Source organism: Protomyctophum parallelum (assembly GCF_964188405.1).
Source record: "Protomyctophum parallelum genome assembly, chromosome: 11".
Taxonomy (NCBI): Eukaryota; Metazoa; Chordata; class Actinopteri; order Myctophiformes; family Myctophidae; genus Protomyctophum; species Protomyctophum parallelum.
The window spans coordinates 14,412,437-14,425,531 of NC_139707.1; the positions used below are offsets into that span (position 1 = coordinate 14,412,437).

Sequence of the window (13,095 nt, forward strand, 5' to 3'; positions counted from 1 at the left end):
TCATGTGTTACATCTCCCTTCTTAACATGGGGCTCAATGGCAGCTCTATAGGCACGTCAAAAATCACTTTCACCTAGAAACTCCATTCACACTTTTTATTATTCAGCTTACTGTGGAGACACACGCTGGAACTTTTTACTTTGAAATGTTTTGTAGTTTGTGAGTTATTTAACTTAAACGCCCAATGCATTCTCTATGGCAATAGCACAAACTTTGGCATGCTACAGTACTAGTCCTACATACTTAAACCTACCAACCCCATTCTAGCCTACTTAGGTTCATCTTACGGTGGACATGTTTGCCTGAAAAGGAATCTTTGAAAGGTGTCATAGTTTTAGAAATATAGTGCTTTCAAATTTGAGACTTTTATAATGGGGCTCAATGGCAGATTTTGGCACAAAATCACTTTCACCTAGAAACTCCATTCACACTTTTTATTATTCAGCTTACTGTGGAGACACATGCTGGAACTTTTTACTTTTAAATGTTTTGTAGTTTCTGAGTTATTTAACTTAAACGCCCAATGCATTCTCTATGACAATAGCAGAAACCTTGGCATGCTACTAGTCCTACATACTTAAACCTACCAACCCCATTCTAGCCTACTTGGTTCATCTCTGATATGTTTGCCTGAAAAGGAATCTTTGAAAGGTGTCATATTTTTTAGAAATATAGTGCTTTCAAATTTGAGACTTTTATAATGGGGCTCAATGGCAGATTTTGGCACGTCAAAAAATCTCTTTCACCTAGAAACTCCATTCACACTTTTTATTATTCAGCTTACTGTTGAGACACATGCTGGAAGTTTTTACTTTGAAATGTTTTGTAGTTTCTGAGTAGAGGCTTGTGGAGAATTCACCACAGCACAAAGCTGTCAAGCCATCCTCGATGCGAAACATACTGAAGCAGCAAGTGTGAAAGTCCGTGGTCAGACAATGGTCTGCCTCTGCCCCAACCCCATGTGTAATGCACTCCCCACTAGCTAGTTCATTCCACCGTTTTTTATTTTATTCCTTTGTCTAAGTGTTTCCCCCCTAATAAAGTTGTTTTTATTTGTTTTCTCATGCCCCACCATGTAAAGCACATTTGAGTAACACTGGAAATAATAAAAAGTCACCCCATTTTCTGTTGCCTAGAACTGGAGGTCTGACAAAAAACAGTAACAATATGAAGTACAGCTTTGTGATGTCACTGAGATGTACTTGTTACTGTTACTGATTTTTGTCAGACCTCCAGTTCTAGGCAACACGAATGGGGTGACTTTTTTATTTATTATTTCCACACAACAGCTCTGAGGTATATTAATGACAGTAAAATGTTGAAAATGAGTGGTATCCTGTAGTCACTATTCATTGATTCACTGGGATACCAAGAAACATTTGATAAAAAAAAGGTTTCTCGGGTTGAATATTGATATGCGATTAAAATGCGATTAATCAAGATTAATTACAAAGCTTCTAATTAATTAGATTAAAACATTTTAATCGAGTCCCAGCTCTAGTTCCAGGACTTAAAATCACTATTGTGATAATGGATTGTCAGCAATTATGTGAAGCAAAATTGTAGGGCTGGGTGATATGGACAAATAACTTGATATCATTTTTTTATGTAAATAAAAGTGGGTAAAATCAGAAAAAGACAACACTTAAGCCTTGATATTAAAATATCCAAAATCCCAGATTATATCTACCGGTACTCTACTATGCCAATGTATAATATCAATACATTGCCCAGCACTAATATGTCGTCTGTGGAACATTCTCACACACACAAATATGTTGGCTCAGTTTTTTTTTTCACAGTTGCATGTGAAAAATGCACAGATGAAAATCAAAACCGTAAACATTAAAAAGAAATCACACCCGTGTGAACAGTGGTGCAACAGTGCAACTCCCCTCTCCCCTGCCTCTCTCTCTGTAATTATCAGGCAACAGTGCAACACTATCTCTCTCTCTCTGTTTCTGACTCTAAACATAGTCACAGTCACATAGGTTAGGACAGACATTGCTGTTCCTTGGAGTGGTTGCACCACTCAAAAATATCCCCATTAGGTCCATATGGTCGGTTCCTATTACAATCCTTGATTGACCGACACCCCAACAAACTCAATTGTCAGTATTCACAGGGTAAAGCCACCAGGTGATTTTTGTTGCTTCACCGGCACCTCCTGCTGGTTGTTCGATGCGACTGTTCAGTGGAGAGTCTTGACAATGCGTTATGCTCTCCCTGTTCAACTCCTCACTGTCAGATGAAAGGAACCGGCTGCTGACTTCATGTGTTATTAGAGGAGACATGGTTACACCTTCCACAGGATAACTGTGTTTTTGTTGTTGTAATTCTTTTGGCAGACGGACCAATTTATGGCTTATAGTAAATGTTCAGGATCTTGAACAGAAAGGTCCCAGAGACTGATTGACATCAGGTTTCCTGGACGGACGTCAAACCCTGTTCCTCATGTGTGAACGTGAAGGAGATGCGGTCACACTGGTCCTCCGGGGGGGTAATGGCGATAAGCGGAAGTTGGTGGTCTTGGAGTCTACAGAGACACTATGGGACATGGAAGAGACAAACATAAAACAGAGCACTCAGACTTAGATATACTTACGTAGCAATAGACTTTCGCCATGTCATGGCCATGTGACCTATCTTGGTCCCTAGGGATTTAGGTATGTGCCACATTTACTGAGAGAGCGGTACACAACCATTTCACCAGAGCCAGATGTGAAGCCTCCTGCTTTCCAGAATAAAGTGGGCAAAGGATCATTTACTTACATAGGAGCCACACAGTGGAACAACCTCGAAACGGGTGTCAAACTGACCAAACCAATTTGAGGTCTTTTAAACAGCAGACAAAAACATGTCTATTGGAAAAGGTTCCCCTATAGAGGGTCATTAGTATAGGATAGAATTAGATAAGGTAGCACTTGTTTTTATGTCATGTACAGTTACTGTCATGTTTATTTTTAGCTTAAAGGACAACTTTAGTTTTTTGCAACCAAGGTTCATGTTCATGTTTGTTATTAGATAAAGTAAAAGATGAGTGTTAATCTTTTTTCATTTACTGCTTTCTTTCGTTTTAGGGATTTTAGCTGTTTTTGACAGGGGGGCGGGGGCAATCGAGCATGGGGCTAAATATGTATTTTCTTTACACAATGTTATGGTGCTTTTTTTATGGTTTACTATAGTCCTAATAAACACCAGGAAATTACATCTGGCCACAGAAGATCACAGGATCTACTGAATGTGAAGGTAGCCTACTGGGGGAAACCGGGGCTTATACTGAGTATAGTATAGGCTCAATATGTCAGTTTGTCACATTATCCCTAAAACGAAAGAAAGCAGCAAATGAAAGAAAATGAACACTCACCTTTTAGTTTCTCTAATAACAACCTAAAACATGAACCTTGGTTGAAAAAAACGAAAGTTGTCCTTTAATCTGTTAAATGTGAGGACCTCAATGGAAATAAATTCCTGGACTTTCTTGTGAAAATCCTCAAATGCTGATGTAACCATGTGGTTTTAAATGCTTTTAAAAATAAATCAAATCAAATACTGGTAGTTACTCAACTTTCCTGCCATCAGAACGTGTTTGTCCACTGGTCCCCACCGTGTAGTTTGGTTAGGCACGCTATAGTCTCGCATAGCCAGACAACTATTCCACAATCCCTGAATGCTATATAGTCTGGAACTACACCTCCTGAAATCTTAGTAAGGAAGCTGGCATTTATGCTCAAATAAATATATTTTAAAATATCTTTACATATATTTTATTAATATCCATTTCTGCTAAGCAGCAAGCTTAACTTCCACTTTATGGCGTGCTCATGATCCCGTGCTCCGGACTGTATAACCGGAAACATCTGATCTGACAATTGTGGAAGGCAACAGTCTGGCTACACGAGACTAGGCACGCTATGACCTTGCCTGGCGTGCCACTCCGTCGTAAACCACCGGACATGCGCTAATCTGGTGATGTCCACCTGGGTCCCTTGGTGCACACTTCATTTGATGGACACATTTGTTATTTCCTAACAGGCCCTTGTTCGTGCCAATATATTGTGGAGCATCCTACATAATGATTTAGTGACATTTACTTGTGATATGGAATACATTCTATGTTCATACTAGAATACATTTACTTTTCTAGATTACATTTTCCATTAATACCCACCATTTCCCTTTAATTGATACATCTATGTTTGACATTGCTCCATTTTGTTTTCTTGTAGATTTGTGGTCAACAACTACCAGCCAGGGCAGTTCTGTGTGTTGTTTTGTGTCTGTATGATACCGTTTCTTTATTAGATGCAAACATATTATACATACATACCGGGGTGTGTGTATGTGTGCGCACACACGCACACACACACACACACACACACACACACACTTTTGACCACTGAAAAACCATAATTGGTCGATCACTACTCATTTCTATTCCACAAACCCTCTATTTCCAGATATATTAATCAAATTACCTACAAAATTTGTTTGGTTGAGGTTGCAATAGTGTGTGTGTGTGTGTGTGTGTGTGTGTGTGTGTGTGTGGGGGGGGGGGGGGGGGGGGGTATTGTATTATTGAAGCTACCTTTGGCATGGGTTCAGGTTTGAACCACTGTTTGATTCTGTTGATTCTCTTCTGCTGGTGCAGCAGGATATACGCCATGACCACCGACAGAACCACCGCTATGATCACACAGGACACTGATGCGATTATCTTAACCTGCTGCAGCTTTTCATCTAGAAAAAAAAAAAAGCACACGCATACATATATTATACACACACATACCGGTAAGCAGTAAGCACATGCGTGCACACATGAACAATGCAGGCATGAACACCTACAGTGTGCAAGTGGACACACCAACACACCCAAAACTACACTCACTCCCTAAGGTAAGTGTAGCGAGACGGGAAACAGGGAGGGAGAGTCGGGGGGTGGCATGCAGTGGCATGCAGTTAAGATCTGCGCTGGCCGGGAATGGAACCAGGACTTGCTGTCAGGCGTCAGAGCCTATGTGGTACGAGCCTTAACCGGCCGGACGTAGCGTGTGGAAGGAATTCCGACCAGTTCCTTTCCCCTCCATCAGGCATAGTTTAGAGACCAGAATTACTGCATGTTTTTGTGAGGGTACCTACCCTAGGGGACACGGGGAGAACATGCAAACTCCACACAGAAAGGCCCTTTCGCCAACCCCGCCTCGGGTATGGGCACTGATGACGCAGAGGAGGGAACATGCCCAGCGTCCCCTGCGGGAATCGAACCTTCTAGCTGTGAGGCGACAGCACTACTAACTGTGCCACCGCGCCCCTAATGTTCAAAGAGGCTTAAAATATTATACATTGCGCAAACATACATTGTACATACAATAATATATGCAGCTATCTCAACATATGCAGTATATTATATTATTATATTGTATATCCAAATTGTCAGTCCTGGTTAAGGTAAAAAGAAAAACAGCAGCCTTAAAAGTAGTAAATGCTTCTATATTGAACCTTTAGACAGCAAGCAACACTGTCCAGCCCTTATGACTTATCTGAGGCTTTTAAATTATCAATACAGTGGATCATGCAATATTGAAACAAAGCATCAGGAGGACCCATTTTATATGGGTTGTGAGTAAATATGCCTTTATTACAGTTATTGTTTTTTAATTATATCAGATGACCAGAACCAAGGACGGGTTGCTACTCTCCTGTTCCCGATAATTATGGTGAGATCATGTAGTGATACTGATACTGGTGTATGTATGCAGGCAAATTAATTAATTTAACACAATGTGAGGGTTTAATACTGTTGTATGTACAAGACGATATCTGAGCATTCAATTTGACCTGATTTCATGCCCTAAACTTGACTTTATGCCCTTTTATTTTCACTGTACAAACATTTGTATAATGTAAATAATCTTATAATGGACAATTTACTTTTTGGGCATGACCTTGGGATACATCACTGAGGATACGTCCCAGGTGCATCCATTTATTTATGTATTTTGTTATAGTTCTTCTATTTATAGTGACTCATAGGAATAGACTAAGTGACAACCAGGAATAGTTTGGTGACCACCGGAGAGACGGGTGGCAGCCGGAAATTAGACGGCACCCGGGAGCAGTATGGGTTAGCGCCCAAGCCTGTGTCTTCCGTGAGGAAGAAGCCCAACAAACCCACGGTGAGGCCTTTAGGAGGGCCATGCAAGCCTCAAGTGGAGCCTGCGGCACCACCAAGGGCAAGGTGGAGCCTGCGGAACCGTTGCGGCTTGAGAATCCACCATTCCTGAATGAAGTGCCTGGTGCTGGGAGTCTGGTGCAACACACAGGGCCTGACCTGGTGAGAGCAGGAGTGGACCTGGTGAGACGTAGGAGGGGCCCGGAAAGGTGTCAACCCACAGAGCCTAGTCCTTCCATGTGCCAGAATGGTACCTCCCAGTCCCGGCAGAGTAGTTCAGGAGGAACGGATTGTGTGGCCCTGGTTTTTCCCTAATGGGACTTATCGAGGGTAGCTACTGGGACGTAAGTCGGGACTTGATCACTCCCGGCTGGGTCACCAGAGTGAGGGGTATGATGTTGCGAGACCCGAAACCCAGATGACCTTGGGATACATCACTGAGGATACGTCCCAGGTGCATCCATTTATGTATGTATTTTGTTATAGTTCTTCTATTTATAGTGACTCATAGGAATAGACTAAGTGACAACCAGGAATAGTTTGGTGACCACCGGAGAGACGGGTGGCAGCCGGAAATTAGACGGCACCCGGGAGCAGTATGGGTTAGCGCCCCAGCCTGTGTCTTCCGTGAGGAAGAAGCCCAACAAACCCACGGTGAGGCCTTTAGGAGGGCCATGCAAGCCTCAAGCGGAGCACCACCAAGGGCAAGGTGGAGCCTGAGGAACCGTTGCGGCTTGAGAATCCACCATTCCTGAATGAAGTGCCTGGTGCTGAGAGTCTGGTGCAACGCACAGGGCCTGACCTGGTGAGAGCAGGAGCACCCTGGGCAAGACCGCGACTGAAAAGACTATCAACGGAAGTGCGGGATTTTAGCGGAAGTATCGCCGAAGGAAATGACGTTGATGCTTTACAAATCACTTTACATTCTCCGCGAATGAAAAATGTGTTGTGATTGGTCTGGGAAATATCGTATCCGGGGGAAATACATCTGACGGATATTCCGGAGGATACAACCGCCGATAGCTTCTCAGCCTTAGGTTGTGACCAGGCTTTTCTTTTCGCAGATAAGTAAGCCTGGGACCGAGGCTAGAGCAGGAGTGGACCTGGTGAGACGTAGGAGGGGCCCGGACAGGTGTCAACCCACAGAGTCTAGTCCTTCCATGTGCCAGAATGGTACCTCCCAGTCCAGGCAGAGTAGTTCAGGAGGAACGGATTGTGTGGGCCTGGTTTTTCCCTAATGGGACTTATCGAGAGTAGCTACTGGGACGTAAGTCGGGACTTGATCACTCCCAGCTGGGTCACCTGAGTGAGGGGTATATGTTGCGAGACCCGAAACCCCGATGACCTTGGGAAACATCACTGAGGATACGTCCCAGGTGCATCCATTTATGTATGTATTTTGTTATAGTATGCCCTTTTAAGCAAGTAGAACATAACCTGTATTTGTAAAAGTACGAAAATGTACAGTAAAAGTATGATCCTCAAACAATATAAAAACAGGAAGAAATTGTATTTTGAATAACAATCAAACTGATTTCATATGGCTTTAATCTGAGCTTACCTGACTCTGGTATGACCATGCACCTTGGACAGCTGGGAGGACCAAGGTCTATCGTGTCGTATAAGACAATCTGGACATACACACAGTAGCTCTTTCCCTCATCCAGCCCTTTGATACTCACTGAAGATTTGGAGTCTGGAGCATGTATTTTATATTCCTGTATGGACAGTAGATGAATATTAGATCCTGTAATTGACTTTGATTTTACACACTTAGACATTATCCAAACCAACTTGCATCACAATGCAAGCAACCATAATCAGTTCTGTTTTGCATACATATAGTTTTTTTTGGGAAGCCTGGAGTATAAGGCACCTTTCTGCATGAATTTCTATGGCAAAAGGACTTTTCCAAGCACCGAGCATTACCTTTCAGCACTCTTGGCGTCATTGTTTTTGGAAGGGTATCCAGCATTCCAGCACGCTTCAAAAAGAAAATTGTTTTGCCACGCCAATTTTAATCCTACTTGATCCATCCGACTATGGTCATTTACAAACCGACTTTGAATCATTACTACAACCATTACTACATTAGTACAACAAAATAAACCATGATGTCCATGTCTACCGTAGTTTTAGCTAGGTTATTTGTCCTACTAATGGTTGATCACTTCAACGTTGTGGGCATTAATAAACATTAAACACTCACTGGACATGATATCCAAAGTGCTCCTCTACTCATAAAATGATTTCCGTGCACACACAACCCCTAAGATAAAGGTAAGAATGTTCTTTTGAATAAAGCTGTGAGGTGTCTCACCTCTAGTGGCTGACCTTCCAGACCATAATACACCCTGTATTTAGCAAATGTGTGATCCAGCATCCGTCTGTGGTTACTGCTCAGAGTTACAGACAGGATGCCCGGCTGAGTACGTAACGCATCCACAGATGGGCCACAGGAGTCACCTGGAGGAGAGTATAAGATATGAGTACAATTCATTGATAATGAGACACACACACACACACACACACACACACACACACACACACACACACACACACACACACACACACACACACACACACACACACACACACTTAATACCTAGTATACTGCAGGCCTCAACAGGTGTCGAGGTCAGGTTGTGTGTGTGTGCTTGCACCCTCAGCTGCACACAGCCATACTTTGTAACATCACAGGAAGTAAGCGCTGTCTCAACACAGGACTGGACATCCTTCCACGTATTAGAGCGAGACTCAGAGCTGAGAATGAAAAACAAACCTCAGTCATGAATACATTAAAATAAACTAAGAATAACGTAATTCACTCACATGAGTACAAATGCACCAGCTCAGTGGCCTTTGTCGTTAGAGTGTCCGCCCTGATACTGGGACATACCAAAGATTATAAAAATGGTTCCTAATGCCTCCCTGCTTGGCACTCAGTCAGCATCAAGGGCTGGACTGGCCGTAAATCCTGTGAGATCATGTGAAGGAGGTGTACGTGTATGGCTGAGGTATGTAGTACTTGAACCAGAGCCAGAGGCGCAATTACCATAGAGGCAAGGGAGGCAGCTGCCTCCTGAACTCCATTTGAAAAACATGATTGACACCAAACACCAAACCAGAGCTATCAGTGGGCAGTGGATTGGACCATCAACTGTACTTGCCTGGCAGGAACAATCTCTTTGAAAACCTGTTTAGTGTTTCTGATTGTGCAACCACAAAATGCATTTGAAAAGACGCAAATTAAGTTAGTACAGCCTGACAATGCTTTGTTCCCACTCAATTTAAGCAAAGTCTCATTACTTCTAATGCAATGTTGAATTGACTCAGTAATTTGTGCAGGTTCACCTCTGTATTGTAATGCTGCATAGGCCTACTGTGCATTTGTTTTAGAATAAAAATACATACATTGCTTATACTTGTGTTGTTGTTGGTTTTTTGTCCCCCCACGGGTGGTCCGGACCACCCACGATTGTACGTTTGCCTCCCTAAAATGTAATTCCTGCATATGCCACTGAACATCAAGCCACCGTCCTCACACTATACAGAAACAGGAGATAGGCTCCTGACCTATGGGCCAAATGGCCCCGTAACCGTGGCTACTTACTTACAGGAGATCCATAAGATCAATTTAAACTCAATCACACACAACAGTGTAGCTTTCTAAAATGTCTTTCTAAAAATTGTCTGCAAGCGACTACGTCATGCGATGGAGCATAAATTTGCCAATATTGCAACACGGCACTACACCAGGGTTTGTGGTTTTATGTACTGTATATCGTTTGCAGACAGTGTAGGTGACAATGACATTGATACTGTATGTTGATGTACCTCCGGAATTGAACAGTGTAGGCGACATGATTGTGTTGATGTGCAGGAGTCCACATCAGGAGCGAGTTGTTAACATGGACATCTTGTGGCGATGCCAGCTCCTCTGAATGGACTGGGAGAGACAAGGCAATTGACAATAAGTTATTATTCTACTAAAGCACATAAAGTGCTATTTTACATTAGATATGCGCGCACACACGCACGCGCACGCACGCACGCACGCACGCACACACACACACACACACACACACACACACACACAACCAGTCATGAAGAAAAACAAAACAGATGATCAGGCCACTGCACTCAAATGTGCAAACTTTGTTCTCCCCTTTAAAAATCAAGTTAGTGCTTCTTTAACCCTATAATCATGGCTGTGATATACATACCGGTGCATGTCATTATTATAGCAGCATGCATTACACATGTATTATGATGTATTACATCATGTAATACATCATAATACATGTGTATACATGTGTTTCATGTATTACATGAAACGTAGTTATAGTGTAATACAACAGCAACTGGCAGTGGTTTTAAGAAAAACAACCTTCTTATACCTGAAACATGACGGTCATACTTGCGTCATGTGAACCATATGATACGACTATAACCTTCTGAAAGCGACGAAGCTTTTAATTTACGATAGCCTATATCTTACTAGCAAAGGTAGTAGTTAGAAACAATAATAATAGCTTACCTCGAACCGCAATCACATAAATCCACAGCAAAACGTACAACATGATGTGAATTAAGTATTACATTTCAGACGCAGCATTTCGGAAGCAGAGGAACATTACAATTAAACCCCATATAGATCATGAAACGAACTATATTAGTTCACAAAGACACAAAACATGGATATTATTATTCATGCGTAAATTCCCGAAAATGAGCGAGTCAGAACGACACTCCCATGACTTCCGTTATGTCCCAATCCTAAACTGTTCTTCTCTTCTTGGAGTTGTATGGTGGTTGGTGGTATCCATAGTCGTTGCAATACTGCCACCTTCTGTTTAGCTTGGAATCTGGATCACTTAAAAAAAAAAGTCATGTCGATGTCCCCTGCAACCCAAATTAATTATATTCTTGCAGTGGTTCCCAAACTTTTTCATGTCAAGGACCCCCAAATTGACACTATTTAGCCCACAGACCCCCATTTGAAGAGATAATGCCAGGGACCACCATAAGAGAAGATTTGTATGGCTCTAGCAGTGATTCTCAACCTGTTTAATTTCAATTTTAGGGACTTCTACTCAAGTGGGTTTGTTATTATTTTTCCACCCTTTAAAGTGAAGTCAAAATAAAAACGAATTTGTGTGATATTTGATTAGGACCGTTTTGTCCCCATTTGGGACACCACGTTTAGTGGCATAACTCCACAAGTATGCAAGTATACATTTACACAATCGGTATTGCTGTATTCAGTATAACCACACCTTTCCTACGAGCCCTCATATGTGTTGCTATGACAATCCATTTCAAAGTCACTACAAAGTAAAGAAGACATTCTATGTAGATTTACATTTCCGCCTATTGTAGGTATGTGTTCAAATGACTATATCTCATATTGATCGTTGCACTTTGTCTTTGAATCTGTTGCACTATTGCTGTTATTGTCACCGTTACCTGCTGTTTTATTTGTTCTATGTTTTATTGCACGTGGATGAGAGGGAAACGAAATTTCAGCCCTATATGTCTGACATATATTGGTTTGACAATAAGAAACCTTGAACCTTGAATATTGACATTCAGATAGAATTTTTTTTGTAGACTGTAGGCATATCCTAGCTTCAAGTATTCCAAGTTTTAAACCTTCCAAGGTTTAAACCTTCCAAGAGCTTCCATTACGAATCTACATGAGTTGATATCCCTAAATCCCCAGGAATATGAGGAAAATCTATGCTGTGTTTGGTTCTAACTCCGGTAGGGGTATCTAAAAAACTAAAGCACCTCATCTCCCCACTTTGACCATGTCTCACCACATATATCTTACTACTACAACGTCGTCTACTACTACTACTACTACTACCACTACTAATAAAACTAGAGAAACGGTTGGATGGCACTTACACTGAAGTCGGTAGAATCTGCACCTGAATCGCTGATAACACCTGGGAAAAACTGAATCCATTCTCTTCGGATCAAATAGTAATCTCAGCAAGGCAGATGGCTTCTTGGTTAGAGTGGGTGACAATATTATCACACGAAAAGATGAAATTACCTACCTAGGTTCCATCCTGGAGGCCAATCTTTCCGGTGATAAAATGGCCACCAACGTAATCAAAAAAGTCAATCAAAGAACAAGATTCCTTTACAGGATCTCCTCACTGGTCAACAAAAACACCTTGAAGACCTTAACAGGAGCCCTCGTACAAGGTTTATTTGACTATGCATGCACCTCTTGGTACCACAGCACCTCAAAGGCCCTTAAAACAAGACTCCAGACCTCCCAAAACAAACTGGTCAAGCTCCTACTTGGCCTCACCCCCCGAACCCACCTCACCCCTGCCCACTTTGACAGGCTGGGATGGCTTAGGGTCGACGACAGAGTACAGCATCTTGCAATGGGTCTGGTTCACAAGATTCGATACACCACCAAGATACCCATGTACCTGTCTAGATACTTCCTTAAGCAACAAACCATGTACAACCCAGATTCAGCACAAACAAGGGACTAAATTATTTTCGCTCCTATGCCACCAAAAGGTGGAACGCCCTACCAACAGTCATTAAGACATGTGAATCCCTTGACTCCTTCAAAACCGCTCTCAAAGGGCACCTACGGACGCCGGACGGCTGCAATTCGAAACTGGCCCCTGTAAAATCTGAGCAGACCAGAGGTAGAAAACTGTCGTTCCCTGATGTCATCGCTAGGGACACAGGGGATGGCAATGAAGGACCGGGAAGTCTGGCGTAATATTGTGAAATCCACGATCTCGACCACGGTCGAAAAATGATGATGATGATAATAATAATAATAATAATACAAATTACACTCAAGAGTTCTGTCATACATACTGTATTTACCATTGTAATGTAAATCGCTTTGGATAAAAGCGATATATAAATGCAGTCCATTT

At 42.2% G+C, this 13,095-nt stretch overlaps 1 protein-coding gene across 1 annotated transcript; it reads right to left on the reverse strand.

Moving 5' to 3' along the window:
* Positions 1-1,200: 1,200 nt before the first annotated feature.
* ifngr2 (interferon gamma receptor 2) lies at positions 1,201-10,925 on the reverse strand. The gene is made up of 7 exons (XM_083777473.1): positions 10,713-10,925; positions 10,010-10,121; positions 8,778-8,935; positions 8,493-8,638; positions 7,734-7,890; positions 4,589-4,740; positions 1,201-2,547 (listed from the first exon to the last, which is right to left on the reverse strand). The coding sequence occupies exons 1-7, from the start codon at positions 10,753-10,755 to the stop codon at positions 2,419-2,421; spliced, it is 897 nt and encodes a 298-aa protein (XP_083633599.1). The 5' UTR covers positions 10,756-10,925; the 3' UTR covers positions 1,201-2,418.
* Positions 10,926-13,095: the final 2,170 nt, after the last annotated feature.

Coding starts and splice junctions, on each gene's coding strand:
- ifngr2 (XM_083777473.1), bottom strand. CDS start 10,755: ATGTTGTACGTTTTGCTGTGGATTTATGTGATTGCGGTTCGAG. Junction 10,122..10,712: donor TTATGTGATTGCGGTTCGAG/GTAAGCTATTAT, acceptor TGTCTCTCCCAG/TCCATTCAGAGGAGCTGGCA. Junction 8,639..8,777: donor TGAGGCCTGCAGTATACTAG/GTATTAAGTGTG, acceptor ACTCTCCTCCAG/GTGACTCCTGTGGCCCATCT.